This window comes from Calonectris borealis, chromosome 9 (assembly GCF_964195595.1).
Source record: "Calonectris borealis chromosome 9, bCalBor7.hap1.2, whole genome shotgun sequence".
Lineage (NCBI taxonomy): Eukaryota > Metazoa > Chordata > Aves > Procellariiformes > Procellariidae > Calonectris > Calonectris borealis.
In genome coordinates this window covers 3,198,173-3,221,722 of record NC_134320.1, presented here as the reverse complement: position 1 = coordinate 3,221,722, position 23,550 = coordinate 3,198,173, and the positions used below count along the sequence as shown (strand labels likewise).

General features: G+C 37.4%; 1 protein-coding gene across 22 annotated transcripts in view; it reads right to left on the bottom strand.

Annotated features, from left to right (window-relative positions):
* The window catches only part of GIGYF2 (GRB10 interacting GYF protein 2), an 80,188-nt gene that overhangs the window by 44,358 nt on the left and 12,280 nt on the right, over positions 1-23,550 (bottom strand). For 19 of the 22 annotated variants that reach the window (XM_075157953.1, XM_075157956.1, XM_075157965.1 and 16 more), the window contains 6 exons: positions 23,112-23,191; positions 20,367-20,496; positions 18,003-18,098; positions 13,421-13,529; positions 6,229-6,340; positions 5,637-5,677 (listed from right to left, as the gene is read on the bottom strand). In XM_075157953.1, the coding sequence (XP_075014054.1) occupies positions 5,637-5,677; positions 6,229-6,340; positions 13,421-13,529; positions 18,003-18,098; positions 20,367-20,496; positions 23,112-23,152 (529 nt within the window). In that variant the 5' untranslated portion in view covers positions 23,153-23,191. Of the gene's footprint in view, positions 1-5,636; positions 5,678-6,228; positions 6,341-6,891; positions 9,987-13,420; positions 13,530-18,002; positions 18,099-20,366; positions 20,497-23,111; positions 23,192-23,550 lie in introns of those variants that run through there. The other 3 variants (XM_075157969.1, XM_075157973.1, XM_075157977.1) reach the window with 2 other exon arrangements.

The window sequence follows — 23,550 nt, the reverse complement described above, 5'->3', positions numbered from 1 at the left end:
GATTAAAGCCGCACTGACCCTGAAAGGAGAGACCTTCAAGACTCCCGAAGCTGACCAAAACCGTAATTAACCAGCTTGTGACAAAACGGACAGCAATACAAAAGCAAAATCACAGTCAAAACCAATATGGGGTCATTCAGTAAACATATTAGTTCTGGGATAAGCAACTCTGTTCATCCACGATCCTTATTTTTCTGTTCTCTTAACTCTTTGGGGATACAGAGTTATATCGGTTTTCAGATGGCTGAATTCACTCTTAGAAAGTACTGCCAATCTCTCATGGCAGTGAAAAGCACTCCTGCTGTGCTTATTAAGCAAAATTGTAAATACTAACTGTAGTTCTTCATTCTGCCAAATAAGAGAACATCTCATTTCAAGACAGGTCTATGAAGACACTATCAAAAAAATCTTGATGTATATGACAAATGCTGCAGTGGAAATTTTTTCATATTTGGAAACAGTGAATAAATTATTTAGCAGTGGAAAACAGACTATTCTAAATGAACTAATGTACTACTATTTTTTTTTTTAAAACGACCATACATTCCACATGTTCTCACATTTGCGCTGCTTGTCTCAAGTAGATCTGACCCAGAAGGATACACTATATACACGACAAGAACTGCATCCATTTATATTTTATGCTTTTTGACATCAATATTTGCCTGTACACACAGCACAAAAATATTTAGAGACATTTGAATCAATTTTAAAATAAAAAATTAAAACAAACTATACATGAGACTTCTGTATTTAAGTGCCTCATAAACCTATTGCAATTAAGACACTGTTCTGAAGCTCCTAAATAATTTAAGAAGCTAAAGGATAAACAGAATGATGGATAATTATTTCCAAGCTCTCAACAAAAGCAGTACCTATTACGTGTTCATACTTGAACAGTCAAGTATCAAAATAAAGTAGAAGTTATCTTTCAAAGTCTTATCCCAGAAGCCAAGATGGCATAAATAGCAACTTGCATTGACAACAGCATAATACACTACCAAATATGCTTCCTTTTAACTTCACTGAAGTGATCAGCAGCAGGAAAAATGGTCTCAAGCTATCTGATGAGATACTGTTTAACCGACAACTTCTCAAGCCTCAAAACTCTGTTAACTGAAGTGTGTTCACAACCCGAAAGAGGTTAGCAAAAAGCTACTTTGTTTTAGGGTCTGGGGAAATGGAAGCAGCCCCGTAGAAGCATTTCACACAGGGAAGGGGAACGAGGCAGAAGGTGCACGTTTCCATTGCAATTCAGCTCTCGTTCCAAAATTGTTCAAGTATTGCCTCCCCACATTCCAGACCTCAGACAGATTTGGTTTTATCACAGATACTCTCAAAATCTCTTTTTTAAAAACTTAATTTTATGTAAAAGCATTCATGAATATTGTGGAGCTTGGAGAGCAACACACTATCAAGTTACATTGCGTTCATCCCTACTTTTCTTAGCTGTTGACCCATATGCAGCCTAAAGATCCCTTTTCTACCCTCATATCAGTACCAGTAATTTTTAAGTATTTCTTGCAAGTGTTATTTCCACATTCTCTACCAATATAAGACATTGAGAAGAGTCCTACAAATTAAGAACCAGTGCAAGAGCAGTAGAACAGATTCCTGTGTCAAGTCTGAAATAACCATTTAGGAAAAAAAAGCAGTATTCTGTGTGAGGTGTTGTTTTTTCCTATATACCACATACTCCAGTCTTGGATAAACCAATTGTTCTAAAATTCAGATGCATAATCCCAACAGGACAGTACTATAATCTCACCATTTAGAGCCAAAGCTATAAAAAGCTATTTCTAATTTCAATTAACTTCTAATCAAACTGTGGGCTGCTTTGTTTGGTTTTTAAATGACTTGATACCTTAAAGTTGTCCTGGTTTTTAAATCATTTCCTATTTATAGCTTTGGTTTAAAAGGGGGTACAACAGCAAGTATAAAAAAAATATGTTTAGTATACACTAAATGCAATCTTCAAATACTGTATTTTGGAATGTAAAGCTGAAGAATACTACAGAAGCAAGTTAGACAGACAAACACAACTGTGTAGTTACTTCAGAACAGCTGCAGAACAAGGGATAGACAAAACACCTTTATTGCTTTTAGGGTTCCAGAGAACTGGTGAACCATAGATGTCTCAAAGTATTGGAAATATGCCATGGCCGAAATTGGAATACAAGCCTAGAAAAATTGCTTGTGGGCTCTGATGCAACAAAATTGCACTCTACACTTTGACTAACATTGCAAGAGGAAGCTGGTGATGAACCTTCTTTGGATATACTTCTTGATAGCGAGGTTAGGAAGAAAAACAAGCTAGGCAGAGTAAGGGAAAGTGTGATTCAAAGAAATTCAACATCCTTTTTATAGTCACTTCAACACCCTTTTTATATTCAAGTCTTCTTAATCTAACCAAAAAATACACATTAAGCAAAACTCAATCAGGTTCCACAACTGACTTACTAAATGTCTTGTTTAATCTACATTACAATTATTTACTACCAGTGTGTAATTGCTGGCAACTAATCAAATCCCCTCAGCTACTAAGCTGGTATTAGTCAAGAGGCTGCACAGAAAATTAAGCAGCTTTTGTGCAGTTCTAAAAGACAGCCATGATCAAGAAAACAACTTGCTCATTTTCTTTGCTAATGGCCTCAGCGATTTGGGTTCTCAGTGAAATCTGTCAGAACTGTGACAATCTGCAACAGAAACTCGCAAATACTTTGTGCATCTTCAATTTGCATACTGAAATTAGGAACAGATACTGTTTATGTTGAGAATCAGTCAAATGTGAACTTGCAAACTGTTGTGAGCACTGAAAAAGCAATCATTAATTTTTAAGAACAGCATATTGATCATATTTGAGAAGTAATTATTTGTTGAAGGTCTATTACTTTTTTAATCTCATGATTTTTAATTGAGGGCTTCTTGCATTGTCATCCATTATGAATGCCCAGAAGAGTTTAATATTTGATCTCTTATTAATTCTGTAATCTGATCACCCCGAACAAAGAATATGAAAAAGCTGGCAACTCAGTAAATTATGTAATTTAAGGCTAATCCAAGGCCCTACGAAAGAGCAATGAAAAACTGAAGCACAATAAAGTTAGAGAATAAAATCCTGAACTAAGGAGTTTAACCAGGGTAACAGAAACCAATATATGCATCTGCTAAAGCATGTTAGCCTGAATTATAAACTGCATGTCAATTCACTCCTTGATCTTTCTGCTTTCACTGCTTGGTGTGGTATAGTAGTGCTTGGTATTAACCTGGGACTTCTTTTGGCACATTTGTATCCCTATCTCACACAAAATATTTTGTCATTGGAAAGCCTTTACATAACAGTAACTTTGTTCATTAATCAAGGCTTGAGTCAAAACAGACCAACACCTTCCGTTAACATTTTTGTGCTCTCCACCTTATTTCTCTTTGAAGGGCAAGAGGAGAGAAATGGTCCTCCCACTTATTGGGATATTAATCTCTAACATACCAATATGCAAACATAAATTACTATTGTTAAAACAATTTTTTAATGTCAAAACTTCAGAAAGATTGCAGGCCTCTTGCCTACATCGTATCGTGCTACAGAGCTTTTAACCAAATAAGATCAAACTAGAAGAGAAATAGAACAAGAGACGTAAGAGGAGCGGTCAGGTACTGCAGAAAGCTTCATGATTTGAGAATACGCACACCATCCCTGACAATGAACCAGGACTTCCAAGAAAGCCCACGGGGACACCATCTTCTCTAGAAAATGGTTCACAGTAGATGCATTCCAAAGTCCTGATCACTAGTAGTTGCTACAAACAAGATACGCTCTTGTTGAGCTGAAGCATTAACCCCCATGTTCAGGCAGATGTCAGCTTCAGTAAGGACATCTTGCATACTGTTATTCTTCTCAATTTCAATTAAGAGATACATCTCATCCTAAACTGAGATGCAATATTTTTATCACAGTCTTAATCAGAAGTGTGGTACATTCTATAGTCTGGATCTGAAAGTGTTGTAATTTTATCACAAGAACAGGAACGGGCTAAATAAGTAAAATGCAATCAACTGTGGTGGATATTACTTTTACATCCATTTGTCTTTTCTAAAAAAATGCAGTCCTGAAATCTCAATAGTACTTTTTTTTTTTCCTATCTTCATTTTTTTCCAAAAGGCCTCTGAATATAAAGACACACTGAAAGTCCCAAGTTTCACTACTGGCATTTAAAGATGGACAATCTCAGACCAACCTCGAGTTATTTTTAGAAGTAACCTCTTTTTAAGGAAAACAATGAGGAAAACAAGCAACATCTTAGTTTTGTGTTAACTTTCAACTTAAAAAGCAGAAAAATAAAAGCACTCTTTAAAATATATGAAAATCAATTCCTACATGGAAAGAGGATTGGGAGGGCTTTGAAAGCAAACATGGTAATTTAAAACTCCTAAGGCATGTGCCACCATGGTAATCTGGAAGATTATTAAAATGGCAATTTATGCCACTCTCACTAAAAAAATATTGACAGCTAAGCAGGGATTAAAATACATTCCTGTCAACTTTTAATTGCAACTGAATCTCTTTGGTTTTGTTTGTCCTGAAATTCAACCTGCAATTGTCTTTTCTGACCTAGCTTTATCAATATGTTCATTAAGGAGGATATTTAGCCAAGACTCCTTCAGCAAAGACCAAAAGATCCTCTGGGTCCTAAAAAGACAAGACTCATTGTCAGCAAGCTTTTACTAGTACAAAACCTCTCACTAAGCACAGCTGCGGTACATGCATGCGGAAACATGCCACAGAGAAAGAGCAAGGTCATAACAGAGAACAATCAATGCATGATCCCAGGAAGCAGAAAGTCACTGCAGTTACCATACAACCAGTTGATAGAGGAGAACTTCCTTGACTGTTCTTACCACCCTCAGCATACAGATTTTACCTAAATGGGTATGTTCCACCTCCAAGATGACAACCCACTCCAATTCAAGTTCAGCTGAATGTTCAAACAGACATACTGGGTCACAATTAAGGATTCAGTATTCTGCCTGAACGTGGCCAGTGTGAAGCATTAAAGAAACAGAATAGGAGAGCAATGGCAGAGGCGGGGACCAGATGATAACCTGAATGAACAGAAGGTTTGTATGATAACTTAAACTGATTTGACAGACAGTAAATCCATCAGCATGGGAACCTCAGAACATTGCTGCTGGGATCTACCTCACACTAGCAAGCATTTGAAAAAATTAACAGTTCACATGGTCCAGAAGTCCTAGGTACCAAAATAGCACACGCCAGGAATGTTTAAAAGCTGCATTGAAAAGGCACAGCACACCTGTTAATCAGTACAGACTCATTTCACAGAGGTACAGGAATTTAGTTCCAGCTGTAGACATCACATCTTAATTGAATAAACAGAACCTCCTTACTGCAGATTTTTCTTATCTAAACCATTTAGATGTCTAATAGTGAAAACAACACAAAATAAGAAAAACAACACTTTGAGAACACATTTCGGTAACCTGGCACAGTATCATGAAACTTGTATCAACAATATTCTTGGAGCAGTAAGAAAGATTTATGTACATATAGGTTCCTCCCCCAAAAAACACCCTGCTCCTCCCTCCCACTTTCTGCCCATACAGTAACAAAACCATACCTGGATCTTTTCGCCCTGGTTTTTCAAAGCGTCTGTCTCCCCTAGAAAGGCAGAATAGAAGTTTCAAATAAGGTTTTGGAACTACTCAACTCATTTTAGGTATGGATTTTTTTTTTTTTTTAACTTGGTAGGAGGCTTTTTTAAAATCAGAGCTTGATGGACAGTATCTTTAAAGGTCCAAGTAGACAACTGAAATTTTCAGGAACACTGATATGCACACAGCCTTTGGCAACTAGGTATGTTTTGAAATGTGACCCTAAGTACTGTCAACGATGTTGAGACTAAAACTGAAGCAAAACCTTTAGCAATCTGTATTTTCACCCATCATTTCCACTGCAACTGTCATAATTTATATTCTCATAAAGTAGTTCCTTCTTCCCAGGAACTCAGCAGAAAAATTCTTTGCAAAAATGCTTTTACTTGCTCTGAGTTTCTAGAAACATTACTGTGTTAAGTCCATCTTAGAATTTCAGACACTCCACTCACAGATACACCTAATCACCTTTCCTAAAGTGTTTTTATGAAGTTAAAAGGCACAAATGGAAGCTGAGCAGATGTATGTAAAAAACTTTAAGGGCTAGAGTTCTGTTACCTTTCCTCCCAACTCTGTGATCTGTGCATTTCCCTGCCCCCTCCTCGCCCAAATCCACCCTCCACTTCATCAAAACTTCTTTGGTAGAAACCGCTTTCTCCTCGGCCTCTGCCTGAAAAGACAAAAACACACAAGTGTTTGTACAAATCATAACAGAAGTTGAAAGAATCAGGTAGGTTTCCCTTTCCTGGTGTCCTTGTGAACTAATCTTGCAGTCTTAAGCCCCAGTGAAATTATCTGGGGCAAAGGGAAAAAGGAACAAAGACTGAAGAAAGAGTCTTATGTAAAAATTCTTATCAAGAAGCACAAGATCAGACAGAACAGGCAAACAAATCTGAAATAAATACTGTGCAGAAAAACACAGAAAACAGATACTTACCCAACAGAAATTACCAAACAAGGATGCATTGTTCACACAACATGTGTACTTTACACTCATAAAAATCAGATTGCTTTTAACAGCGGAATCCAGTATAATGGTACTGCACTGCAGATGTACTCATAATTACTGCTGTCAAGGTTAATAAAGGAGAAGGAAGCTTCACTACTATTAAGTTCCAGTGATTCCCAGCAGACATCTCCCCCAGGAGCAGTGGGGAGAAAAGAAGGATCACAGGATGGGTATAGGCAGGACAGCTATAGAATAAAAATTATCCTCCTCACTTTTTCAAGAAATCATTCTCCGTAGGTGGCTACCAAGTACCAAGCCTCAAGCCAAAAAGTTACAGATGTATCCTCAAGTAAAGCATCTTGAAGCACATCTTCAGTGTTCGGATAGGCGTGGAGTGTTTGGTTAAAAAAAAAAAAACAAGAAAAAAAGAAAAAACACAACAGAAAAACACCACCCACACACATCCTCAGACCTTCCAGATAGCTTCCAGCACTGGTTAGATTAATGGCTGGGGTAAAGCTTCCAGATCTACGAAAGGTAACACTGCTTCACAAAGTGCTACAGCAGGAGAAATGGGAGGTTTTTATCAGCTAACTTAACATGTCAAGGATCTCATGGAAAGTGAAACACATCAATCAGCTGGTTGTCAGGATAATGCCTTTCCTACATACACATGCAGTCTCTATAGTAAAGTCCGAGAACCTAAAAAGCACCTGATAAAGGGAATTTTCAGCTGTGAAACTATCACAATCCTCAATTCTTTCATATCTCTCTCTTCCTGGCTTCAAGAAAACAAACATCTCAAAGGATGAGGTACAAACCTGGCTAGGGATCCGGAGGAATAAGACAGAATGACCAAATGAAACAGGAAATAAACACCTTGAGAATGGACCCCAGTCTCCGTAGTCTTCTGGAGAAGACTACTGGAAGAAAGTAATGATAACAAGCCTCTACATATAAAATCTAAAGATCCCTGGGGATGCATCAAGGAATTGTGCCGTATTTCAGTGTCTTATCAAAAGAGGCTCTAAAAAAATGGAAATAATCAAGGCAGTTGCAACAGTTCCTCTACTATTCTACATCAAATCTCTTGCAAAAAAAAAAAATTTCTTTCCAGGCAGAGAAAAAGAAAAGTGATCCCCAGATAATGCAGTCAGGCTTCTCAAATACACACTGATTTCGTATCGGCCAGTACAGATTGCAGGGTGTATAAGGAAGCCACAAAGTTAATGTATGCACAATTTCTCCTGCTTCAGAAACAGGATTTAAACATCCTCTTCGGACAAAACTATCCTGTTCCTAGCACCAGCAAAGCAGTTCAGTGGCAGACCTCCTTGTCACAGAGATGCGGACTTCCTCACCACAGAGTTTTGGGGATGCTTAAGTTCAGATGGAGACTGGACAAACTCATAAAAGATAAATAACACTGCGATTTACTAAACACAGAGACCACATCTGGTTCAGGAAATACACTGAGCTGCAAATGTCTGGAAGCTGAGCATACATGTGATGCTTCTTCATCTTTGTATTTTTACATAGCCCTTATTCTCTTGCTAAGGTGTCTTCTTTTGGCTGTTGCTAGAGACAGACTACTGAGTTAAACGAGCCCTTGCCTGATTCAGCTTAGCTGTTCTTACACAAACTCAGGTGGAAACAGAGGAGTTGACTGAGCACTCAAGGCAGGAGAGGAGAGATTAGTATCAGACCTATGACTTTACTAGAAACAGAAATATCTTCACTATGGCAAGTCTGATACTACAAGGTTGACCATAGTCATGACTGCCAAGTAAGTTGCAAAGGCAAGAAATAGTAAAGATGTGATACAACATTAAAAGTAGCACAATGTTTATCCAGTCAAGGCATTATGGGTCCCCCAAGATCCTGGAAAAGGACTCCAAGCTGTTATTCTCCACAAATAAAGCCCAGGAAAGTTTAAGCATCTCATGCAATGGCAATCTTTGCCTAGTTTCTTCACTACAGGAAAGCTCTCTTCCTTCCTCTCACCGGAGATAATAAAGCAAAAGCAGTTCACAAGAGAAAGCCACAGACAGAGTCAGAACAAAGGCACTGACTCATCTCGTGTCTCTGAGGCAGTGGAGGTGGAAAGCTGCATACACTTTTCCAACAGAAACAAAACCCGTTGTCCTTTTCTGTTTTTTACAGTGAGTGACAGCAACATTTGTAGTGCTCCCCTTGCAGGGTGAGCAAGCATGAATGCACACTGATTACTGATAGCAGACACAACTAGCAGAGCCAGAAGGCTGGCGATATGGGAGATTTCATCAGCAAATAAAACAAGTGTCCTGTATAAGGGGAAGAACAGAATCAGAGTTGTTTTAACAGCAGCATGGCTTATGGCAGCTTTGAAAGTATGTGAAACAACAGCCTGAGAAACCTCTCTCCACTCTGTGTCACAGTTCATCAGTATTTCAGTTATGCTTAGCCCACCAAAATGGACTGAATTAAAAGATAACATTGCAAAAGGTCCAAACAAATGATCTCAGCAATTCAGTTTAAGGCTGCCTTTGGGGCCACAGTACTCAACTCCCAGCTGTACTGATACCACATAGTACCAGAGAGGACCTATTTAAGCCACCTTTGCCCTGGTTGTGTTGCCACCCTCCTCCACTGCATTCTACCGTCCAGGTGCAGTAACAAGATGTGCCCATTCAACAGTACCCAGCAGAAGTACATGTGCAACTGCAGCAGAACCCAAGTAAACCACTGCGTGAGATGCATACTGCATTAAAAGAGATCCTACCAAGCTACAGAAGATAACCAGCTAGTTAAGGAAAACCATGGTGTACAAAGTCAGTTATTCAGCAAGTATCACATAGATGAGTCTGACCTGAAAGTGCACACTTGGACACTGCTAATAGTGATAATAGAACATACAAAAAATGCTTGCAGAGAGGATGAAACTGCACATATAAGCACACCGTTCACCATTGTTTCTGCACTTCTTGGCTTTTTTTTGTGGCTAATAAATCTAGAATGACATGCTTATTTTAAATAGAATGCCACTTCCAAAAAAATGCCTGGCACATGAGGAGCAGACTTTCTAAGTGTACATGTTGCACAAAGTATTGAATGCAAAGTCAACAGATGTCAATAAACCCTTCCATTTAAGAATTGAATGGAGCAGCTCTATCACTTGTATTTGATTAATTCCTTAAAAATCTCAGAATGAGGACCTCACTGCACTGGATATTGTAATCATAACAGCCAAAAGTCTCTAACCTGAAAAACAGACAAGTCTAAATTTAAGTAAAAAAATACAAGACAAGGAAGAGGGCAAGAAGCAGCACACACTGTCATTCTAATTGTTATTATAAAAATAAAAAAAAAACATAACAAGACAGCAAATTCTTGAAATTACAGCATGACTGGAGTTTAAGATCTACAATCATAGCCATAATATTGTGTAGGAAGAGCAGGATAACTGTAGTTCAACTACTGCTGTTTAGATATGAGAACTTTCCACTTTCACACCATTTACACACTTTCCAACAGCAGCAAAGACAGATTACAAAGGGGAAAGAGGGTGGGAGGGGAAAGAGCTCTAATGGGAAGCAAAGTACCCTTCATAAGGGTCTTAACCAAAAAGGAGAACAGTTACAACACAAGGTGTCTGTAACCTTACAGCCCATTCCAGGGACTATTTAAATCTCTCCTGTCTGAGGCTCTTATTCATGAATGTTGACATTCCAGTCCCGCCAGCACAAAGCACAGGGCTTAACTGCACACCACAGGGAGCTCCCAGGAAAACAAGTCAATTAGAAAAGAGGTCACGTGCAAGTACTTGGTTTCTTTAGAGAATATAACTTCAGAACGAAATAAAATGTTTGGGATTTACGTCTCCACACAAGACACATACAGTATTAGTGATGGCAGTTGCACACTGCAAAAGGTTTTTAACAGTAACACCAACTTGTATTTCAGCACACAGTCATAAAGATTTTAAACAAAAATCAAAACAACTTCCACACAGTAATCATTTTCACATCAGCTAAATGTAATCTTTGTCAGTAAGACTTGGGGTGACTATTGAGAAAATATTTACTGAGTGTTATGTTATAGTTTTAAATACTGATAAGGGAAGTCACATTTAGAGTTCCAACAATAACCTTCCTTTACCAGCAGTTCATCTGTTCTTCCCTTTGCCAATCTGTCACAGATTCCCTCTCACGCTCCCAAATGCTGGAACACAATTCTGTGATTTCCCTCAGTGAGGGAACTTAATTAACAAATCTAATCATACATGCAAATTCTTCCCTGAAGTTACTGTTGTGCAAGTCACTTCAAGCCAGTAATCTTGTTTTGGTAAAGCTGAAGCCCGCATTTGATCAGCAGCAGCTTTGTTGCATACAATGATGTAAAGTTCATTGAAAAACACCAGATAACCTTTTGAACCCAGGCAATTCTGCAATGCAATAAAGAAAAATGTTTTCCAACTGTTAAGTGAAGCAGTTCATTCAGTGAACAAACTCCAAAGAAATTCCAAGTCCTTTTCACTGTAACTTGAAAAAAACAGAACTGCATTTGAAGCTTGCTACTTGCAAGTTTTTTTAAGATAGACTTCAACAGTCCTAGACTGAGCTTTTCATAAATAAGTATTAGAAACAAAGTCTTGAATTACAAGAACATGACGTGTATAATTATGAAAAAAATGTACAATTTTGTCCTGGCAGAAGCTCTTATTTGTTTGCTGAGATATAGGAACTTTGGAAAGACTCATCATGCCTAAAGCCCAAGACTAATTGCTCATGGAAAGAAAAGGGGAAGAGTGGAAGAAACAAGCAGCAACCAGGATCAATGAAAGAGGGAAAGCTCAGTAATTTACAATTTCAAACTGTGTCAAGACTGAAAAATGAATAGGGTAAGGCAGCAAAATACAGCTTAGCAGAAGATAAGGATGACAGAGTAGCCTAACAATCACAGCATATAACGATTCATACAAATTAAGAGAAAAAGATCAAATGGGGATGAAAACGAAAATAAGTGAAAAAGATGAATTTTGCCACAAAGTTCTGGAGCTAATATTTCTTAACATATCTTAAAAATGAAGTATGAAAAAAAGGAATATATGCAGTAGAAGCTTTCAGTCTTAATAATACTGCATAAATTTTAAGTTCTGTCTACTAAAGCATAATGAATCAAACTTTATTGCCAAACAAAATTTCCATGCATACAAATAGATTCAATAATAGAATTACTGGATTAGAAGTCATATTCTGCCACATTTAAACCCTATGACCTCATTGAAACTAGCAGGGGCAATTAAAAAAGCAACCCACTGCTCACTGTATAAGGATGACGTTCATTGTTAATGGTACAGCAAAAAAAGAAAGGAAAATTTGACAAAAGAAAAAAATAAAGGGTTTGGCAAATTAAAAATGGCCAAGATATCTTGATATTCAAACTAGAGAGCACACTAGTGGTCATATGATCTCAAATCACCAAATTTTAAGCAGCATTCACTTCATTTGCAGAATTAAGTCTTAATGCATCTAAAAAAAAAGCTAATACATGTCTTCCTAGCAAAAGTGAAACATGGATGGTAGCAATGCAATACATTAAAAGCACACAGCAAAAAAGAAACAGCTTTCAAATTTACAACAGAAATATAACAAGGTATATACAAGTAAGAGTGTCACCGCACATCTACATATGTGCACATACTTTTTTTTTAATTAGGCCCTGAGCACTTGGGCAAAGACAATGATAAATAAAGAAGGGGAAGTACAGGGAAATCCAGGGATAGCCTCGTAAAAGTTAAATGTATATGCCTTAGCTAGGAAGCAACCACAAGAGGACAGATGACAACCTACAGATATCTGAAAGATGTAAGCCAAGAAAAAAGCAGGATTAAGGAATGAGAATAGAAATGAGAAAACAAATTAAGTCAGAGCAAAGTTCTGGTCAAGCATTTAATTATGTATGGAAGTGATTTCTGAAGATGTTATTAAAAATATCACCAGTTAAGGACATTTAGAATTAAATTAGAAAGGACCCCAAGAGAAACCTCACCTAACTACCTGCAAAGACAGAGGTAACACGATTAATTACTCCTGATGATATTTCCAAGTTATTAGCTTCTTAGTATTCTAAATGTAACCATCATATTCATATATAAGCCCCCAAAATAGTGTTCACAGCAGTATGCACACTGAAAGGAAACTGCTAAGATAAATTCTGGATTTAACAATTTGTTTTTAATCTAGTGATACAGCTTGAGGACATTTTCTCAATTCATTTGCAAATGTTTGAAGTGATCCAGGATGAGACATTGACTATAGTGATGCACTAAAATTGGCAAGACTCAAATTTCTCCCAAATTCAATTATGTCTTTCCATTAATCTTCTCCTGTTTATTCCCTTATAAATAAAAATGGCTTTTCAGAACACTGAACACCACCTACTACAATCTTAATGTTTTGGATTCTTCTCCCCTTTCGCTATAAATTGGTTTTATACCTTTAATAAAGTTATTTCTAACAATTCTGAACCAAACAATTTTCTATTCCACCTCAAAACTACCTTTCCCTTTTGCTTTCCACACCCACCAATCTGACAAAGGCATGTAACACAGGTACCAGATGTGCACTAAGGTGTGCAGAACAATCACCAAACACAATATTCATTCTCCAACACCACCTTATTGGAAATGTTTCCAAGGTTTAAGGGAAAAGAAAATGGGCATGAGAAAATCTGGCTATAACCAAGTTCCATCCAACATCTTTCAGAAGCTTTAACCTGGATCACCTGCATACATTGCAGCACATCCCACCACCAGCTCACCTCGACCTCTAGAGGAACTTCGACCTCGAGGAGCCCCTACCACCGTTCCTCCTCCACGTCCCGTCAACCGCAGGACAGCAGCACTGTTTACAGACATCGAGAAATTTCTCTGCCAAGAAGAAGAAAGAGCCAAGGTGAGATTCTATTAAAAAAACAAAACCAGAAACTTACCATTATCCTCAATTTAGCTTAATATCAGCTTTGCTTTCCTTATGTTCATTACAAATTCTGTACAACTAACAAGGAAAAGGATTCCTTGGAGACCTGAGTAGCTGAAGCGGTCTATAAAAGGATCTTGGTCAATATTAGTGCTTCCAAGTTACTTACCTGAAATTTCCATGCTCTAAAGGTAGCAAGTGAGCACCTACTCTTTTATCAGATGATTCCAGCACAGAAGTGATTAGAACATCAGCAGATTTAAACACAGCCATTCAGTTGCAAAAAGAGATTGGCACCTGCCTATACCTAACACCATTAATTAACACCAATTCTAAAGTTACTTCTTAAGCACAGCAGGAACATGTAAAGGGCAAAACAACTTGAATAAAATTATATTTACCAATCTCCTTTGCAGAAATAAGTCTTTTCTTCCTCTAAATGTATCATAGGAGTAACATCCTTTGGGGAAAACTAAGTGTATTTAAGACTTCTGAAATTTAAGTGATACTCATTTTAATAAGTAAAATTTAACTTTATTTTAATATGAAATAATTGCTAAAGAAAAAGCTATTTCGATAAAGAATGGATAATTATAACCCACTCTGGCCCCACTCTCTGAGCACAAATAGTTGGAAAACTGGGCCAAAGAATTCAGGAGCACGTTCAGAAACATTAACACGCAAACCTGAATTCACACACACTTTCTGAATGCATGTTTTAAATCATTAGAAAGCAAAGGACTCCAAACAGCTCCATCAGGCTTTTTGATAGGAACTTAAAGGAGGCAAAATGCTTACGTGAACTCATCTGAATTACTATGACTTTGAAGGTCTTCAGAGAACAATGAGACAAGCAATTATATACTATTTAAAATCTAAATGGCTAACATCAAAGCCAACAGACATCTGAAGGAGTTTTAACCCATTTCAGAAACAAGCCTAACTGCTTGATATGTTCTTCCTACAAAGTAGATCTTCCTTCAAGAGAAATTTGGTAACTAAGTAGACTTGAGGGGGAAAAAAAAAAAAATCCAGTCATGCATGGCAAAATAGCAAGGTCAGCCTCCAGTAAATTTGATTCTAGTTTCCTAGTTAAGCTCTTAAAGTTTAAAGCAACCATTTCAACGGCAAGTCAAAATGAACCACCTCCATTTGCTTTTAAGCAAATCACCACCTTTCCTGCTGTTGATACTTCTGTTTTTTTGTGAAGCAGTGAAATACTTTACTACAAAACCAACTTTAAGCTATTGATCAGATTCACTGTCTTGCATAGGAGATTCCTTAATTTTTGATGCCTTACTTTTCCAGTAAGAACAAACTAGTAATTTCACTTCCCTTTCCATTTTTTTTTAATTTGATTTGTCTGCCTAAATTCTGAACAAATTCTTCCTCCCCTCTGTAGACTTGCTGTGGTGAAGATGCAATCCTTGTAATGTGCATAGTGATAATAATCCACATGGTAAGATCACAATAAGTAACAAAAAAGCAAAGTCAACAAAGCAAAAAACGCCCTACTATTGATTAATATATTACTTCAGTGTCCATCCCTGACAACGCACACTAAACAGCAAAGCTGCCCCAAAACAGGGGCTCAGTCAATTCTTTGGTAGCAAATGGAAGATGCCCCAAGAAACAGACGTCAGAAACATAACCAATGAGGACACAAAAAAATCTCCATTATATTCAGCAAAAGCTTGAGACTCCCTTACTCCACAAGCAGCTGAGATTAAGACAACTGAATTCTTCCCTAATGCAAATAGGAATAAGGGGGGAAAGGGGGAGGCAAAGGAACATACGCATATTGCCAGTGGTTGGTGGTGGAAACCTCTGTTAAAGCTATCTGCAGAAACCTTCTTTTCTTCAAGAGACAGTTCCCTGGAAACAGATCTTAGACAAATCTATGATGTCGTATAACAAAACTTACTACAAGGTGAATCAGTTCAGCTCTAGGTTAGCTCAGCATCCTTATCACCAGGAAAGTGACATTCTACATAAAAAGAATAAAAAGGACCAGCAATTCCGTCCAAAGTCCTGTAACATCCTGTCTTGTAATAGGGAATACTGTAGCCATAAGTATCTGACTAGTTAAATTCCACAGGACTAAACAAATTTAAACTTAAATTCATATAGCTGACATTTTCTATCATCCACCTCTAGATAACACATCTTTAAATCTTCTTGAGATACGTTCTTCCCGGACGTACTACATATACAACTACAATGCTATCAGGTGCATAACTCTCAGGTTGCAGGCAAAAATTGCTCTGAATCCAAGCCTGGTGGGTTCAGCTTCAAATGAACACTACCCCGAAGGATAGGTGTTTTGATCAGTCTGACCTTTACAGGACTCCCAAATCTCCGTCCCTCAAGTTCTGAGAGGATAATACTACGTTCAGTATTCAAGGAGGGGGCACAAAGGTGTTTTAAACTCTCTTATCAATCTTAGGTTAAAGAGCTTTCCTGCACCACAACTAGCAGAAAAGCCATTAATATTCACCTCAAGATCACTTCTAAACATGATTCTTGATGATGAACAATGTTTATTATGTCATGGGGAACAAACACCAGGAATTTCTGGTAGCTTAAATAATGCCATTCCCTTGGTATCTCAAATGATACCATCTGAATATCATGAAGGGGAGAAAAAAGATGTTCAGACAAGAAAAACCAGATTGTTCACATCCTCTGGGTCCCCAGAAAGCATTAAAGGAAAGATTTGCTTAAAAAGGGAATATGGACCTCTTCTTTCAGATTAAAATTTTTGTGGAGATTGTAGAGAACTTTTAAGCCGACCATGAAGACTCCTGTATGATTACAGGTGAAAAGTAGCAGGAAAAAAAAACAGTGGAACGGTGCACACCAATTCCTCAGAAGTTTTCAAGACTGATGAAACACTGGGCACTGCAGCAGAGGACCACCTATCCCTGAAGCTCAGCAGCACTTACCATCTCATCTGTACCAAGAGGCTACTCAGGACATTTTCAATACCATAGCCTTAAACTCATATTGTTTCTCTTGGACAGTATCTCGACAATCTCCACAAGTCAACATCCCCTTCAACCACAAAAGGCTTGTAGTTTACTCTCTGAAGGACTCCACTACACATCAGCAAAAAAAAAAAGTCCAAAGGTATTTAACACCAAGGTTTAATATTTTGGTGTGCTACTGTACGTCTGGCTGTCCATTTCCTGGGCTTGCTGCCTGAATCCATCCTGTTTCCACTGTAGAATGGGAGCTGGGCTAAGATTTCCCATAAAAGCATATTCTCAATCTCAGTTGCCTTTTAAGACTAACTATGACTTGAAGTGCCTACAGTATTCACATGAGCTTATAAATATGACTTCTGATTAAAAGCTGAACTATTAGCATCTTATGTCAAAGGACAGCATCCTACAAAGACACAAGAAATATGAATCAACTCTGAAGAGGAAGGAATTCCAGAAGAGGTGAAGAGGATATGCCAGAATACGCAGGCACAAAAAAACGATGAAAAATTCAGAATACAATAGCATGGGGCAAAGGAAGGAGGATGCCCTGAAATCTTAAGAAACTAATACTAACACTCCCCACCCCTGCAAAAATCAAATTACACTTAAGTCAGTAAAAATACTCAGCTTTCTATTAGAAAAGAAACAAACAAAAAAAATCAAACCACAGTATTCCAAAGTAAGAAACATGCTAAGAAACATGAAAGACCAGAGAACAACTGCAACATCAGGAGTTCTGACAGCCATAAAGAGGGAATCAATTCAGAGTCAAAAGTCAGAGGCATTTATCCAGAGGGGGGTGGACAGTTTTCTCTGCTAGGAATCAAATTTAAAGCAAAGGCTTTCAAACTACTCAGATCAGTCACCCTTGAAATGGAATCTTTGTGGACTACTGTTCTCACTCTTATCTTGCTCACCAATTAATTATATATCTATAGAGACCAAACAAGGAAATGATCAAGCAACTGCTTATATACAAAGTAGGTAAGAGTACTGCACCTTCCTAAGAAACATTAACAGTCAAAAAACTTCAGCAATTCTCCAAAGACTACAAAACTGAAGTTACAGAACCTAGACACTTCTATTACAACAGAGAAGGTGGTCCAAAAACTGTAGAAAAAGTTTCACTGATCTGAAAAGGCTGTGTACGTAAAAAATAGGTAATACTTCTCAGAAGAACCTGGATTTAACAAGTTGACTGTCTGCCATCAACAAAAATATTTGTTCAAATTTAAGATAACGATTGAGCATGAACGGAATTTAAACTTTATGCTAACACAGTATGCTTTCATAATTTCTTTCCCTGAAATCTACTGATCTCAAATTTTATGTTTTTTTTTTAACAGAGGCACACTTTTTATTTTGCCTTTACACTAATGACAATCTAAAGGTGGTTTTGGTTTGTTTGGTTTTTTTTTTTTAAAAAAGGATACAAACCTGTTCTTCTTCTGTAAAAGGTACAAGTGCCAGTGGTGGCAGGGGCTCCTCTTGTAAAATAGGCAGAAACTCCTTATCCAGAAGGTCTGAAGGTATCTGTAGGAAAGAAAAATAGCATAAAAATATACCCAAGTATTTCCATTGCAGGGATGATGCTACACACTTTGATTTACAAAAAAATTCTCATCCTGTCAACTGTCTCCATTACCTGATACATCAGTACTTCCAATAACATTTGTTGGGGGTGGGTGTGACTCCACTGCAAATTTATGCCCCCCAGAAAAAAAATTCTTATAGACAAAACATCCAAAGCATCCACCACTCACAACTGTAATATGTAAAGTATCAAGATCATACACATCAGAATTCCAACTTCCACACCACTGCAGCTCTAATCTGAACCAATTGAAATTTCATCCGGTAAATTACAGAAGTATTGCTTTAATTTCAATGCACTTTTATAGCCAGATTTTTATTTATATATTAACGAAACTACCATACACAGCACAGAGGTTGTATTTGATTTAAAGTCAACATTTCCAATTTATAACCAACAAGGAGAGTAAAACAAACAAACAAAAAAGTAAAGTTAAACTACATGTATGGATTTATTAAGCAGAGAACACTCATGGTTTAAATCAAAATAAAATTTAACACTAATTTTTAATCAGTCCACGGTCAGATGGAAGCTCCATCAGCAGATGTGACCTTGAGCATGTGGACAAGAAGCTGCAATTACAGCCAAGTGAGCTCTAATTATGCCAACAGAGAACTGTTTCAAAAATATCTAGTTCACAATCTAAAGATAAAAGACTTCTTCCAATTTTAATTGAAGCAAAGCAAACTAGGGGGTTTTTTTTTTCATTTGGGTATATGCTAGCAGAAGTCTTTCCTGCTTTCAATCAGAGTATGTAGTAATCAGAGATGCAACTTTGCCTAATCTTCAGCCAGCAAAGATTGAAGATGACAGGGAAAAAGGACTAGGGTACAAGATACAGCTTAAAAACATCAGATCTAGTAGTTGAATAGAAACAGTGTCAAGAGTCCTCCCAGTCTCAATAAGTAGAATTACTCAACACCATGGAAACACGTGTATATCAAAAGCAGGACATACTCTAATAATAATGCCTTTCTGGCAAACACAGAGGGAAAAAATATTCTTTTGGACCATTCATAACTATTGAGAGCTTCCTGTAACGCAGGGTATTAATAGGTTGTTCTGAATCAGCCACAACTGTAGAGGTCTTAGCATCATCTGATATAACATACACAAATTGCAAAAGACAATGACCTCTGACAGGCTGACTTATTCAAGCATAACATCAAGGTTTAAATCGCAGCTTCTCAAAGTACAGCAGGAAAATTCTGCATGTTAAAGCATGGCTTTAAGCTATAACACACTTAACAGCTTTAGAAAAATCTTTGACATTCAACACTCTTGAATCCATGTATAAGCAATGCAGGGCTCCCAGCACAGTATGGAAATGTCAGCACAGTCATGGTAGGGTAAGAACATGGAGGTAGGTGTGCACATCTATATGCAAAGCTAAAGGCACAACCTGACATAATTTCTTGCAGTCCCTCCCCGACTCAAGGGTAAGGCTCTCTGAGGGATTCAGACCTCCAAGTCACTACGTGCCTGCTGCAACAATAAACCAACCTCTGTCACCATCTAAAGAAAAACCTAATGTTTACAAATGCAGAATGTACGAATCATTTCCCTGAAATGCTCTCTGAAATGACACTTTTGTATCATTGAGAACCTTCATTTGAAATTAAACCAGAGGGAAGTTCTTGACTTTCTACACCGCTCTTCTGCATGACGTGCTAGATTGTATTGGTGTCCTGACTCCCAGAGAAGTGAACTACTTGAGGACTGCTCTCACTGGGCTGGTTACCTGCTAAAGTGAACTGCCTTAAGTCAGAATAAATGGGGAGCTCTTGCCTTTTTCAGATGATCTGCTAATATGATTTATTGCCCGACTTTCAAGCTGAATCAAATAACTATTTTACACTACATTAAATAAAATCCTACTGAGGCAAGCAAATCTGCACAGCTGCAAGGAGACTTTAACCCTCAGTCATCTGTGGCAGTGGGACTGAATATGACAATCAGGTTTTTTTGTTCTCATGGGGTATAGGAAGTTGGCCCTAAAGTGGCAAAAAGAATCAAACATAATGAATGCAGCAAGAGTAGGATCAAATAAGCACATGCACCAAAAAACCCCACAATTGGCCCTCTTCAGTTCTTTGCCAAGGGATACATAACTTCTTTGTCCATAATCACAAAATACAAATAACTTCGTAATCACAAGACTGTCATTAGGAGCACACACATCAGGCCTTCTTCCTCTTCCTGCTCACCTTATTATCCTTTAGAAAAAGTGCCAACATTTCTTCTCTCCCATAGCGATAGTCTGCTAGTTTGTACTTTGGCAAAGCCGGAGACAGAGGAGGGGATGTCACGCTCCCGCCACTAGACAAAGCTCGCAGCCTAAAATAAAGCAGAAAAGCAATGAAAACTGAATTGAGGAGAATACATCTTCACCTATGCAATCATCCCTCTTCACATTTACAGATTTGACACAAATGAAATAAATACAGTACTGAAAGTAAAGGAAAGACATTAACAGTCTAACTTCAAAACTCTAAAACTTCAACAAGAAGAGTGAAAGAGCTTCCCTCATTTTTCCCATAGCCAGGAAAGAGAAAGAAAAAAAAAAATACTCCCACAAGCACATCAAGGAATTCAACTCATACCCTGGAGACCTCTTATGTTGACTATACAGCAAGATAGCTACACCCCTAAAGCATTGACTAAGCTATTTACACTGGCTGCACAAAATTCAGTTGTAAATCGTCCATAGATATTAATGACAACAGCTTCTTTTTGACAAGAAAAATTCTTACCACACTAGGGACAGTGTGGCAAACATTAATCTAAGGAAAAATTTATTCAGATGTTTCGCAAAGCTTAACAAACAGTATAGGACAGTAAATTTTGCAATGAGGTTTCTTCTTGTGTCTCTGGAATCCTACTCTACTCCAAATTCCTCTTCCAGAACTTAAAATTAATGGCATTTTTCAGAGAGCGCATACATCATTTAGCTTAGTGTCTCAATAAAAAAAGATGTACAAAATATAGCCACACCTTACTTCAGAGACATTTCAAACAGTAATCTAACTTACGGTAACAGACAAATATGCTATTAAGTTTGGTCTCATCCCACACAGGTAAGCTACTCAACTTCTTGCAGATAAGATCTTACAGTTATATGATATTATTCCCACTCCGCAAGTAGATTAGTCTCATTCTATACAATAATTTCCTCAGCTACCCAAATGTCCTGTATTTTTAAGTGTGAGGAATGTTTTACAAAAGGATGTGTGTCAAGAAACAAAACCCAGACCATTTTCCTACATCCTCCTTGATGTGCACCTTAGACAAGTAAAACAAAGAAAACTCTTCTCAACAATCGCAAAATCATTGGAAAGGAAGGTGCTCTAAACTAAAACATCAATTCAGAGGCTACCTTTCACCTAATTATTGAAGCATGCTTTGATTTGTTTTATTGTTCTTTAAACAGAAAGGAGAAAGTAATTTGCAAGTCAAATGTTTATCTTATTTTTTTAGTTTGGTGCCACCCAGTGGCAGTTTCTTTACATACCACTTCCAAACAAAAAATGCCTGGGGAAGCATTATTCAAAGGATTAGATGGCTCAGTGCAATGTTCAACTCCAATCCAGATCAAACGTGACCGAGAGTTTCACTATTAAGTGATACAACAGCATACATGGACAGACATGACTATACTGCAACCCAAAAGAATAATTACAAATCTTAGAATTTTATTCCATTATTCCTGTAAAAATCTACTAACTCAGAATATATACTTTCATACATAATCTAATCTGGTTTTTAAACTAAATGGAGACTGAAGTCCTCTCACTATGACACAGCAATCAAGTTACTGTTAAAATATGTGCTTTTTTTAGAGTTGCCTTCCCCCTTCTCTTTTTTTAATATAACTTTGGCTTCCATCCATCAATGAATCTAATCATGTCTGTCTCTTACACTGAAGAGCACTCCAGCATAAGATATCTGCCTGGTGGGTGTATTTATAGATAGCGATAAAGTCATTCTTTAACCTTCTTCCAATCTAACATAATAGACTGAGCTCTCTCATTGTTTTCCAGGCCACAAATCATGTCTTACTTCTTTGTTGAACACCCTCCCATTTTTGTACATTGTGTATAAAAATGTGTGATCAAAAGTGAATACGTTTTTCCAGTAATAGTCTTACCACATGCTATGCAGCAATTATACTTCCTACCACCACTCCACACTCCCATTTACACACTTAAGGATCACATCACTCTTCAGAAACCATACCATCCAGAATTCTTGTTTGTAATTGCAGTCACCAACACTTTTAACAAGAAAATGGAACAAATACTGAACAATAATCACACCCGTGCAATTAATCTTTAGCAAAAGCCAGGACAATGCATGTCAGACAAGCTGGAAAACTAACAGCTGACACAAAATTATACAACGCCATGGATTCCCTTTAACACAATAGCTCATTTTTCCTGACACTTTTCAGTGTACACATGCAGGAGACTGACATGAAACGCATACTTTTACCATATTCCATATAGATTTTTTTTTTTAAATACTGGAAAAAACAAAGCTTGCTTAGCTATAGATTTAAGTCCCATAAGGAGAGTGTAAGAACTTTCTTATTAATATGTATCACATGGGACGACCGAACAAGTAAGTCTTCTTCACTTACTTTGTGTATACCTCCGAAATCATAAACATTATTCCTCCCTCAGATACTTGGTAGCAATGTGAGTGTTATACATTACCATAACATGAAACCCAACTCATTTCATACACAATGCCAATTTACAAAGTGAAGACTAATTTTATAATATTGCTTTCAGTCACAGGCCAGGGACTGAAGCGAAGCAGTATGGAACAACAAAGACATTATATCCCATTCAGTCTTACAATCAATTCAGTCCCAAAGGACAGAAATTCGTAATGTTTTTTTTTAAATTTTAGACAACATTCCAGAGTCTCACAAAACAGAAAAAACTCACCATTCAGGCCCAAAGTTAAGTGTCTGAGTTTCTGCTGCCATTTTTTCCTGTTCTATTCCTCTTTTTTAAAAAGCGTGAACCTGAAAAATAAAAATGTTTACTATGAAAACCATTGGATTAATACAGCCCTTCATAAATTTCTTCACAATACAAAAGCACACCTGGTCATGCAAAGAACTGAAAAAAAATTGACTACGTGGTTTGTTTGAGTTTTTTGGGGTTTTTTTTTGTTTGGTTGGTTTTTTGTTTGTTTGGTTTTGCATGTTGTTTTTTTTTTAAGGAATCCATTTCAGCTCTCCAACACAGATTGATTTACTAATGTAGGAGTAACTGCATCAAGATCTCTTCCCTAAATTCCTCTTTTAACAGCTCAAACAGGACACTGGATCAGGGTGTCTGAAGAAACAATTTGTACAAACAGTCCCTTTCCAAATCAGTG